This window comes from Melanostigma gelatinosum, assembly GCF_949748355.1.
Source record: "Melanostigma gelatinosum genome assembly, chromosome: 10".
In the NCBI taxonomy this organism is placed as follows: Eukaryota; Metazoa; Chordata; class Actinopteri; order Perciformes; family Zoarcidae; genus Melanostigma; species Melanostigma gelatinosum.
This window is the reverse complement of record NC_136643.1, coordinates 21,183,726-21,195,789: the sequence shown is the minus strand read 5'-3', so window position 1 is coordinate 21,195,789 and position 12,064 is coordinate 21,183,726. Positions and strand designations below refer to the sequence as shown.

At 41.0% G+C, this 12,064-nt stretch overlaps 1 protein-coding gene across 1 annotated transcript in view; it reads left to right on the top strand.

The window, feature by feature from the left end:
• The window catches only part of lrp1bb (low density lipoprotein receptor-related protein 1Bb), a gene marked incomplete at its 5' end in the record, with an annotated part of 216,928 nt that overhangs the window by 130,602 nt on the left and 74,262 nt on the right, over positions 1 to 12,064 (top strand). The window contains 7 exons of the mRNA XM_079277460.1: positions 2,370 to 2,534; positions 2,878 to 3,122; positions 5,757 to 5,888; positions 6,102 to 6,329; positions 6,570 to 6,744; positions 7,037 to 7,131; positions 10,102 to 10,251. Of these exons, the coding sequence (XP_079133586.1) occupies positions 2,370 to 2,534; positions 2,878 to 3,122; positions 5,757 to 5,888; positions 6,102 to 6,329; positions 6,570 to 6,744; positions 7,037 to 7,131; positions 10,102 to 10,251 (1,190 nt within the window). The remainder of the gene's footprint in view (positions 1 to 2,369; positions 2,535 to 2,877; positions 3,123 to 5,756; positions 5,889 to 6,101; positions 6,330 to 6,569; positions 6,745 to 7,036; positions 7,132 to 10,101; positions 10,252 to 12,064) is intronic.

The window sequence follows — 12,064 nt, the reverse complement described above, 5'->3', positions numbered from 1 at the left end:
GGGTGATGGAAATAACTCTGATTGGATGATTTGGACAATTTAATTGTAGCTGCTTGTTGTATTCTGTTGAGGTTATTGACAACTGAATCGTTATTCCTTCTGCGAGAACAAGCAGCCATCGATCCGCTATGCACTTGTGCAAGGCACAGATAAAACAAATGTGCGGTATAAGCACTGACCGATGCTGATTTACACATAAGATGTGCATAATGGATAGTAGTACTGACAGTATTTTCAAAATAGTGCATCAGTCATGCTCTTATTTCCAGGCTGTTTTTTTGAGGTTTTGACCTAATAGGTTGGCTTGTTGGAGGTTTAAATATCCCGAAAAAAATTATTATCTGTCCTCCAATGTTAAATTAAGTTAAAAAAAATAGTTTTTCAGAAAAGGAAATATACCATCCCTCACTGAAAAGCTGTTCTAGTGCGCATGGCTGGGATTGGTATCCATGCAGACCTCCGTGTCCTTCCAGCTCATCAATAAGAAATGACCACGGTGTTATTTCGTAATTTGCATAAAATCATTTTATCGGTGGATTGCAAATAATGCAATGTTGATGTTTTTGGGTTCTTGCAACTATGTCCACATACTTCTTGAGGGATTCTTTGTAGAATAACAAAAAATAAATAAAAAAGTCAATCGAATTATAATTAGTTCCATGTCTTTTGTTGAATATTGAATATTGTTTCAATATATCATGCAGGGAAAAAATATTGCTGTAACTCCTGTAAGTTGGGGAAATTAGTTCTGCAAGGAGAGATACTGATTAAAAAAAAAATCCAGGGGCATCTGAGCGAGGTAGAGAAAAAAAACACTCGCCCACTAATGCAGAGACCCAGGTTCACCTCCCAGCAGCGATGCCTCTGTCTTGGCCGGGTGCCGCTTCAAACACAGCTGCACAGCCGTCAGTGTTTGCTGGTGCAAACAGGTGATGACGCTGGTGGAGGATCATGTCCCTGTGCTGTGACTCTACTGGTTGGCCGAGTAGTCTGGGTAGAGAAGGGTGGGATCCGGGTCGATTAGCCAATCTTACGTGCACCTGAAAGTATGATTTAATTTGCTGTGAATTGCAATTGTCACAACTCAATTCACAACAACAGCTGCTCTCTCGATGTCCCCCAGATGTGTTGCATCATATGTGGCCTATTGTAAAACTATCATTATTGACCAGTGTATTTCTAAAAAAAATCTCTTCGAGGGTACATTTTGGTCCATCAAGATACTTTCCAGTTTGATAGATTTGTGTACATATTTGTTAAAGATTCAAAGTAAATACTACATTAGTAGTATAATTGTATCAGAGTTCTAACAAAGTGATGACATATTAATTAAAACACGTAGTTGTTTGCTTTCTGAGTGCTGCAAACACAGTTCCCCTATCTAAAGAATATAATATAATATTTGAAATAAACTCGTACAAATTATTAAAAAAATGTAAAAAAGCACATTATATTTTCTCTGTTAGGTGTGTTGCTTGTATTTATGCATGTATGTATTTTTTATTTATTTTGGTACTATTTTGGCGAATGCATCCGAGCAGTAGCCAGCAGTTTAAGCCGATTTAAGCAAAACTCAGACATTACTAAAATCAATTTAACACCCCTAGGAAATGAGTAATCTGCTCATGCACTCTCTCCTGTAGCACTCTTTCACATTTGTGAGGATGACTACATTTCATGGTTGTACAGAGCAGGATTAATGGGTGCTTTTGGTGCTTAAAGGCGCATTTCCATTCCAGGGCAATAATTCAAATCTAATTACTTGAATCCACTCAAAGGAGTGGGCCATCGATCAGGGAGGCCTTATCAAGTGAATACGGCTATTGATCTGGACAAGGATATTTCTTCCTAACACTGTTTCGTTGTCGTCAGTATGTGATTTAAGCTCAAGCACCCATTTTCTCCTTCATTCTAGCTGACTTTTTCGACCAAGGCAGGACATAGGTGTTATTTGCTGAGACTCAGGATTCTGCCGACGGTCACATCAGTGACGGCGTTCGTTTTCAGGCCCCATTGAGCAGTGGGAAGTCACAATAAAACAGATGGCCTCCCATTTCGAGGCATGCTGCAGATGCTGAGGGGTTGCACTGGATCGCTGGTGCTGTTCCTGGACAGCCATCACTGCCACTGTCTGTGTTAATACATACAGTTGCAACAGCATTGTATACGCATTTACTGTGTTTTTCAGTTTATAGTTGTAGCACTGAAAATTGCATGTGACTGAGGAATTGTTCTTAGATGGTGTTATGGTCTAACAGCCCTTTTTAGTGGATCTATAAATTGGGTATTTTGTCTATTGTTGTTTTTCCTCATAAAAACAAACAGCCAGTGATCAATACTAAGTGTTGCCTTTGGGTTCCTGCTCCAAGGATCCTCTTCTGGACCGACTGGGATGCTACTTTCCCCCGAATCGAGGCTGCATCAATGAGCGGAGGCGGTCGACACATTGTGTTCAAGGATATGGAAATCGGCGCCTGGCCTAATGGACTGACTCTGGATCATTTGGAAAAGAGGATCGTTTGGACAGACGCACGGTACACCATTCAAGTTTTCACACTGTGTGGAGAAATATTCACAACTTTCATTACATGTGTGACATTATATACTCAGAACGTTTTACCAGTCCCTGAGTCAAAATTGAACTTGAAGCTCCATTCTCCCAGTGGCCATTAAATAATTGAGGATGTGTCATGTTTAAAGATCTGCAGTGTACAATGCCCATATTTGGTTTGAAGTGGGTCTTGAACAATTCAGCAGTTCCATCAGTGGACTGGTGTGTTGCACTTTAATCTGCCTATTTTTACTCCTCCCTTTCAATGCATTTTAAGAGCAGTTCGGACGTTGATATGGCTGTTTGTGTCGGTCTCTTTGGAACAGCTCCGACGCCATTTTCTCTGCACTCTATGATGGAAGTGGGGTCATTGAGATCCTCAGGGGCCACGAATACCTGTCCCATCCGTTTGCTGTGTCTCTCTTCGGAGGCAATGTCTACTGGACAGACTGGAGGACGAACACTTTAGCGAGAGCCAATAAGTGGACGGGGCGAAATGTCACAGTCATCCAGAAGACGAGTGCTCAGCCTTTTGACTTGCAGATCTTCCACCCCAGCAGGCAGCCACAAGGTGAGAAGAGGTTTTTTAATGTGGCTTTACTGTTGGAGTTGGTCATTTTACTTTGTTAGCTGGAACCAGGTTTACATACAATTTGTCAGGTTTGCTCTCCTGGGATATATGCAGTAGGGACTTTGAACCCCATTGCATTGCAGTCGATGAAGACCTTCAAGGTGGGGGCTTGTTATCTTATTTAGCATGGCACCTCTGGATCATTTAGAATACATCTGACCTTCCAATTCCAAAGAAGTATTATTCAAACGACACCAGAACCATAGCAGCAATTACAACGGTTCAGTAGGTTCAAGAGCACGAACAACTCTCCTCTGGGTCTGTCATAGTCAGGCTTGTTAAGGGGTTTAACCTACAAACGTACTTCCAAAAATCTAAATTAAAAAAGGATTCATAGTCAATCTATCTATACAGGATGTTGACTGAGGATGCATTATCTTTTAAAACACAATTTATTCCTGTGTTGCAAAAAGGGAAATTAATTTGGCCTGTCAATCAATGAGCATGTGTCTGAATGGAAAGGGTGCTCATGCAGAGTGTTAACTAGCTTGAGTTAATGGTACCCCTGAATGTGTTTATCTCACCATCGAAATGATTCCATGCTAAGTTGCTCATACCACTTTATTAAGGCTTTTTCCCCCCGACTGAATGTGAATAAAGGCGTCTACACAGAATGGGAAGCACATCTGCCAGTGAATAATTGCAGCATATCCAATTATCGAATCAATTAGTTATGGAAATAATGTCGTGTGGTGAGAGGAAATTAAAAGAATAGTTTTGAAACCATATTAATCTTGCATATAATATCGCATTTCCAGTGAAAGCTTCGGAATCTGGATCTTGTCATCAGCTTGCAAGCTATATTACTAAGCTCAAATTGATAATCATATTAATTCTGTTTTCAATTTACTTTTTTTTGTTTGCTAGATAGGTTGTTTTGAAATGGATTTTTGATGAATTTGTTAAAGCAGAACCAATAATAAAACACTGGATTAAGGAACATGTTGGCCCATGTGTGCCAAGACCGCCTGGTGGATGGATCCGTTTCTGTTTCAATGGCCTTCTTCAGCATTGCCAAGCTTCAAATGTGTCTGCCTCAGCCTTCTTCATAAGCCACCATCTTTAAATGGGGATTATTACTGTGGTAATCGGGTTTGCATCTATTCAGTGATTCCTCTGCTTCTCCAGTGTGTCGCGAGTTAATTTGCTTGTTTCCTTCCTGTATCTGCATTCTCTGACTGTTCACCATAGATAAGTGTGAGCAAATGGGACCGCTTTAGCAAAGAAGACAGAAAGCGTGCCTAATCCTATTTTAGAAAAGCTAAACAGGGGGTGGGGGTGGGTTATTATCCACTCCAGCCAGAACCGAGGCCTAGGGATGTGATGCTCCACTAGACCACAAACATCTGGACCAGAGAATAAAAAAAGAAGGGATGGATGAAGAAAGGATGACTGAACACCAATATGCAGATCTATTCAGCAGGTGCCACAGTGGCGAGCCGCTGGAGGCATAAGCAACCTTTAAATATTACGTGTGTCAGTTCAAAAGCCAAGAATGTGTTTTTACATTAGAATGGGTAGCGAGCATTTTTAAATGAGGAGGCAGTCCCAAGACATCACAGTTATAACAGTCACGCTGTTGATTACAGACAGAGCATCACAAAGAAACCTACATGTTTGTCTCTTGCACCATAATACAGAGTGAAATGTGGAGAAAATTACTTTTTCAGATGCTCCCATGATCATCAATGGCTCCACTTATTTCTCTTCTCAGCTTTTGGGTTAGAAGCTCACTGTGTGGTCTTCAATACTTCTCGTAGTATTGCACAGTACTAGTACATAAACAAAGAGGTTTGGCTCAGCTTAATTCAGTTGGATATTTGTAAAGTCACAATTGTTATTCTCAATATAAGATTCATTCTATTTACAACACACAGTTAGTATTTGCAGGCAGACAAACCACACTGTAATTGTGTCGACGGTGTTATCATGACCAATGAGATATAGCAAATATGGGTCTACATCTGACAGTTTAGAGCAAACAAGCACCGTGGCTCTGTTGTTGTTGTTGTTGCCTGTTATCCATCATCCAGGTGAATGCAGCCCTGTTCAGCTGTCTCCCTGTGAGCATAACTGAGTTAGCTGGGTGCTGTTTACACCTCGCAGAGACAGAGTTGAATTATTTTTAGTTGTTGTCATAAATAAGCCACATTTGTGATACAATGGAACTCTCCAATGTGTTGCCGAAGGAGTCCAGAAAATGGACTTTGAATGTGCTTGTTTTGACATTAATCATCCAGAGTAGTTGGATGTGTATGATGCATGAAATGTGATTGCAGCATGATGGAAAAATAATCAAACTGAGGGTTTCTTTCCTTAGTTCTACTGTGGGGATTTATTCTGAAAAGGGCACAGTAAGAAATCCATGACAGCAGACTACACGTGTATTGCTTCTATAAGATACTAAGTGCTCAGTTGAAAGCGGTGTAAAGTGAGCTTGCTGTGCTGGTCCAGTAAAAAAACTGTCGGCAGTTTCGGGTCTTAATTTATCTTGGCCCTATCTCTTTGATTGCCATCTCAACTTCTCATACTGAGCGTTCGTATATATGTTCCTCTTTCTTCCCTTCCCATCAGCCTCTAACCCATGTGAGGAGAATGATGGCCGTGGTCCCTGCTCACATCTGTGTCTCATCAATTACAACCGCACTTCGTCCTGCACCTGTCCGCACCTTATGAAGCTTTCACCCAACAAACAATCCTGCTTTGGTGAGTGACAACATCTTCCTCGTTTGTTCATGCTTCCTCCTTATGTTACTGTAAAACTATAGGATGTTATGAACTACAGGGCAGGTGTTTCGCTTCACATGTGAATTTCTGAACTTTTGATTGACATCGGCGTTCAAATTCAGGCTGTTCTTTGTCACACTCTCACCTGGATCTGCTAGTATGGAATGATTGTGTTCTTAATCATCTCACCAGCGTTGAAAAGGTTCCTCCTGTACGTGCGGCGGTCTGAAATCCGTGGCGTGGACGTTGACAACCCTTACATGAACGTCATGACGGCGCTAACGGTGCCAGACATTGATGATGTCACAGTGGTGGACTATGATGCCCAGGAGGAGAGGATCTACTGGGCTGACATCAAAACCCAAACCATCAAACGGGCCTTCATCAATGGCACCCAGCTAGAGACCATCATTTCTGCAGGTGGGTGTATTCCAGACATCCATATGAAAATACAAAGCTAAAGCTGCGTGCGGTTGATTAGTTGTTACACACTCTGTCGTACTGTTCATGGTCATGGAGTATTAGTTGTAATTAATAACTAACTTTAATATGTAATTGTTGTTATGTTCTCTCTTTGATACCTCTCTTTGAGCTTATTTACATAAGAGTTTTGTAAAGCACCAAAGGTGTGATCGTTTTTTCCTGCTCTTCCCCCGACAGACATAGTGAACTGCCGCGGTCTGGCTTTAGACTGGCTTTCCAGGAACTTATACTGGCTCAGCTCTGAAAATGACGAGTCTCAGATCAATGTGGCTCGCTTTGATGGCTCCCTGAAGACCTCCATCATCCACGGCATTGATAAGCCAAGGTGCCTTGTAGTGCACCCCGCCAAGGGGTAAGTAGCTCGGAGCAGTCCGTGCACTTCATCAGCACCTCACCTCCGATGCATAGTACCAGGAAACGTGCCTGTACGAGCCATCAAAGCCGTGTTGTCGTAAAGACGATATGCTTGAATTATTTGTGCAGATATTTCCAAGGTTGTCAGGTGGAACAAAATCGATGGGGTTACATTCAATTTTCAGTGAATAAAACGGTAATATTTATCGACTATGTTTTAAACCTGATTATACGGTATATCTCGCGCCTAACTGGACCACTAACTATTCACCTCACACCTTCCCACACAGGAAAATGTATTGGACAGATGGCAACACCATTAACATGGCCAACATGGACGGCAGTAACAGCAAGGTCCTCCACCAGAATCAGAGGGATCCTGTAGGTCAGTATGAGAGCTTTATGGAGCATACTGAGTTCGACCTTCTATCCAGCTGTAGCTCCAGGGGTGACCAAGCCAAGAAGATTGTTTCCCTACATACGTGAAATTACATTTATTTTCAAATGATGTCTGTTCAGTTTACATAAAGTCAGTATGTTTACATGCACATTGTGATCTGATTTGATCTGAATATAAATAACCAGATTAAAGCAACCACATAACATTCACCAATAATCCAAGAGCATTTGATTTGTTTGATTGTCTGGAAGGATGTGTGGTAGCCCACTGCAAACATCCAACAGAACCAGACAGAAATTGAGGGAGTGTGTCAGTATTCCTTGTTTGTGGATTCAATTTATGGTAATTTAATTCAATTAAATGTACGAGCATCAACAGCTGTGCTGCTGCATGCAGCACTTTACGTCTGCGTTCACCTCATTACAAATTCATTTGAAGTAATTCCCCCTTTTTGAACCTTAATTTGACAAAGATTACCTGATAAAGGTGTTCTCGTGAAAGTTATAGCAATAACAAAAGTTGAGTTTATCTGTTTATAATCAGTTAATTTCAATGCTTGCACATGCCCTGACAGTTGCAAATGGAATCAGCAATGTTTGTACCTGGTGATATTTTTCCTCATTTCGACAATGTCAACAAGAATCAGACAGAGCATCCTCCTCCTCAGTGGTGATGTTATCGCAACAGGCAACGTCAAAGAATGTCATGGGTAAAAGGGTAAATGTCATGGGTAAAATTCCCAAAGAAATAATTTACTTTTAAATTAGTTTGCAGCAAAAAAAAAAAAAACAATTGGTGTTGCTTTTCTCTGTTTGTTCTTCCCATGGGAGTTCATTTCATACATGATTAGAGTGTCAACACCCTTTATGTTAGCATCACAGAACCAGTTCTATGTGAGTCTTGCACTATAACAGAAATGAGTATCACAATAGAAAGTAAATATCCACTTGGGTGAATAAGATAGCTATGAATGGATGAACCTGGTTTGCTCCCGGCACTGTCTTCACCCCATAAAAACGTCCCCACAGGTCAAATAAACACAGGACTGTGACCCAGGAGTACGCTCTTCATCTCACATGTGAAGCCAAAAGTTGTTTTAACGTACTTATGTAAGTTAACTTATGTAACTTACTGTGGACCGCATGTTGCTCAAGCCCAGCGTCTCCCTCTCCCATCTGCCAAGGGCTGCCTTCCACACTGCGCGATGAGCTCTTGTGTTCCTGGTTCACCTGTTGTACATCGGTGAGATCGTTTCCTTTGATAAGCTGAACAAATTCACAGCAATGCTCAACCCCGCCTTCCTGGCTTCGATGATTTTGACTCCTTCACTGACTGTTGGATCATCTTTTAATTGGACAGAGCCTTTTCTGTTTTACGATATCTGAAGTTCGGGTGAAGTGGGGTATCCCTACCTGTAGGCCATCGTAGTTATCTGACGCGCTTGGAAAGGGAGGGGCTGAGCTGAGAGGTATTTAGTTGGTTGCAACTTGCCACAAACCACTAAAACGTCCACACTGTCCCTTTAAATAGAAATAAAGGTTCACTTCTTCTGAAAGGGTAGGCTGTATGTTTCTGGTCCCTATACCTACCTACTGCATGCACACAGCAGACACCATTTTGACTGATCTGTGATGCTTTTAAAGGATAGCAAAGGTGACAAGAGAAGAAACAAATCCAGGTCTGCAGCAGAATCTGGTTTTTTTCTGGACAATACTTCCGTTGTTTAGAATATCTGTGCCTGTATGATTACTTTGTTGTATTTTCAGTTCATTCAAAACACCATCTACAATTAGCTATTAGGGGAATAAGAAATCCACTCAAAATGAAACGTAAATACATTTAATTTTATGTAAACAAGAGGGGCAAAAAGAGAAACACAGATGTAAAATCTAGTACAAGAAATCCATCCAGGGCAATGATTCAGAAAATTGTCCACACAAGTTCCTTCAAGCAGCTGTAGAGTAGGATCAGACTTGTGGTGTCTGAAATCATTGAGCAGTGGTTGTGGATTATCTCTGCTGTGATGCACTGAAAGTATGGGAGGTGAGCGATGTACGATGTTTCTGTTGATGTGTCATTGAAATTTGGGGAAATTAATGTCCTCCAGCATCCATATCTGACAATATTCAGTGTAAATAGGGTAACTGTACATAATCTTAGATTAAAGATACAGGTGTGTACAGCTTAGTCCTCGCAGATATATTTTTGCATAGCAATCTTTCCGAGCAAGCACAACACTGATTCATACTGTGAGGATAATCATTTCAATTCATTGGGAACACTTATTAGTTGCTGCTGCCCAATGTTTAACATTTCGGTCATGTTTATGTGACTGATATTTCTATAATTGTGCTCGCTTGCTTTTTAAGTAAACTCTCTCCCCACATGATGCATGCTTAAGTGAGGAACTGCAGCTTGATTTAGCAAACACATTTAGCTGGTCTTCATTTCCAGTGGCTGTTTTCACACAGCTCAAAGTCAAACTCCCGGTTTGTCACACAAGCAGCACCATTGTCTTCTCTGCATTTCTTCATTCTCCTCTGCCTGCCTGCCAGCATAACAGATCGCAGGGCGCACCCATATTTCACTGGTTTCATTTATGATTATGGGGCAGACCTGGGGACAAGCGTGAATTAATGACGCATTGTGACTGTGAATCTGCCAGATATAAATCCAACACATGGTGTGAGACAGTGAGTTGTCCGGACACCATCATATCAGGAAATGGATTTAAAAAGCGCCCAGTCTCACTCTTTTCATTCCAACAATGTTGATGTTCACATGTAGGAAGGTTACATGTAGCATGCCTAGTCTACTCCTTTTTTTACAGCTGATTTACTGTTTTATGATTTAGTTGTCCCATTTATTGCTTATTTTGTTAGTCTCTGATTCAGTGTTTTGCTCAGCGAATCCTAACACAAATGATTGCTAACCTGGTGTCCCCCTCCTTCACAGGTCTCTCAATAGACTACACTGCCAACAAGCTGTACTGGATAAGCTCAGCCAATGGCACTATCAACAGGTGCAATCTGGACGGCAATGGGCTGGAAGTGCTGGAGACTCTAAAGAGGGAGTTAGCCAAAGGCACGGCTCTGGCGGTGATGGGTGAGTGGGGCTTGTCACGAGTGCATCAGATTGCCATTAGGGATTAGTCAGAGAGTGTGGAGGGATTACATGTTTAACCGGTTAAAGTGGCTGTAGAATGGAGCTATTTAGTCAGCCTTGCAACAGTTGTGCTTCACTTTGTGTGAAGGAGCAGGGGGCATTAGATAATTAAAACGTGGTGCAGCAGTGATTGATGATTGATTTTCTCACCCCGTTCGTAATGAAAAGGAAGGAGGATGTTCATTATGTGTTGATTTTTGGTATCGGTGTTGAATCCAATGTGTCACGTAATCCATCAACTCATAGGTTCATTTAGAAATCTATACCTGCAATTTCTGGAGAGACATTGGGGAGACTGGGGATGGTAGTAATAACTTGTATTGGAGCAAATGATTCAATTCAATTCATGGAAGGCCTTGATGAAGAATAAACAGTCTTTTATGTTTGTTTTTTATTCAGTGAAAAATGTAAACACTTATTTTTCTTTAAGGAAAAATAATTACGTCAAAACAATTGCTGTAGGTGCATGTGTCACATCGGCCTTAATAAGGGTCATTCCCTGCCACAGCTATGGCAAATGTCGATGGCTGGTCCAAGCTCTGTGGGCCCAGAAAATACTTTTTCATGAACTGTGACAACTACGCGCACCCCAAGCAGCTATTACAAAACAGTTTTGGCATGTGGATTTAAAGTTAGCGTGCATGCAAAACATCAAATTACACTTGAGAAACCGCTTGTTTAGGTTGCGTATGCCAAACCATTGTATATACAATACAATGAATGCAATGCAAAACATAATCTTGATTTAAAAAAAGATTTACTTTCTGACCTGAAAATATTTTTTGCGCCGTAATATACACAATTTTGCTCAATTTTGTCACTTCTCTCGTGAGTTCAACAAAGAAGTGGGAGTGTATGGTATTGATGACATCATCGCCGCTCCTTTCTGATTGGACAAACTAACAGTGTTACAAATCACCCAGTGTTACAAAACCCCCCGGTCTCAGTAGCCCACAGAAATCAACCTTTATTGCTGAATTGGTAAATAATGAAACTGGCATTTGGGCTATACCTGTATACTTCAAATGGGTGACTAATACAATTTCATTTTTCTTTAATTTTTTCAAATCAAATCAGAATTTCTAAATTGTCTCACTTCCACAGTGCTGCAATTGGGCAGCTTCCCAGTGAGCTATGCAAATACATTTTCTTTGCCAAGATTGGTAATGAGAAGGGAGAGAACATACTGACAAGAGACTCGTTGGTTATGTGTGTGTTTGTCTGTGTGTGCGTGTGTGTGTGTTTGGACCAAAGAGTCATTCTTATTTTTGAAGGAAAAAATGAAATCAATAGTGTTGTTCTTGAAGCTTGTTACTTATCGTGGCATTTATTCATTTCATGTGTGGTGGATATCTGTCAGTACTGTAAGTGCTGAGAGTATAAACACACTCCGAAAAACACAGCAGTGGCAGTTGGAATCCCACTGTTTGTTATCCGTTAGCATTCTGCAACCCCAAGCCACATCTTTTTGGATAATTTCATCGGCAGACTTTGGCTATGGAGGACTGTTTCTTATACGGATGACGGAGACTTCATTACTGCGTTACCGCGAGAGATAAAACTGGAGGTGACATAGACTAATGACTCGGTTCCTGCACAGTAGCAGCTACAGCAAAGCAGTGAAATGGTGTTTGCAAGTCTTCATCAATCACAATCAATGACATTTTCTTGAATGGTAGAATGAACAGCTCTGTGTTGCATCGCTATTGTACTTTTTTAAAAAGAGAAATTTCACTGTGGTTGAACATTTACA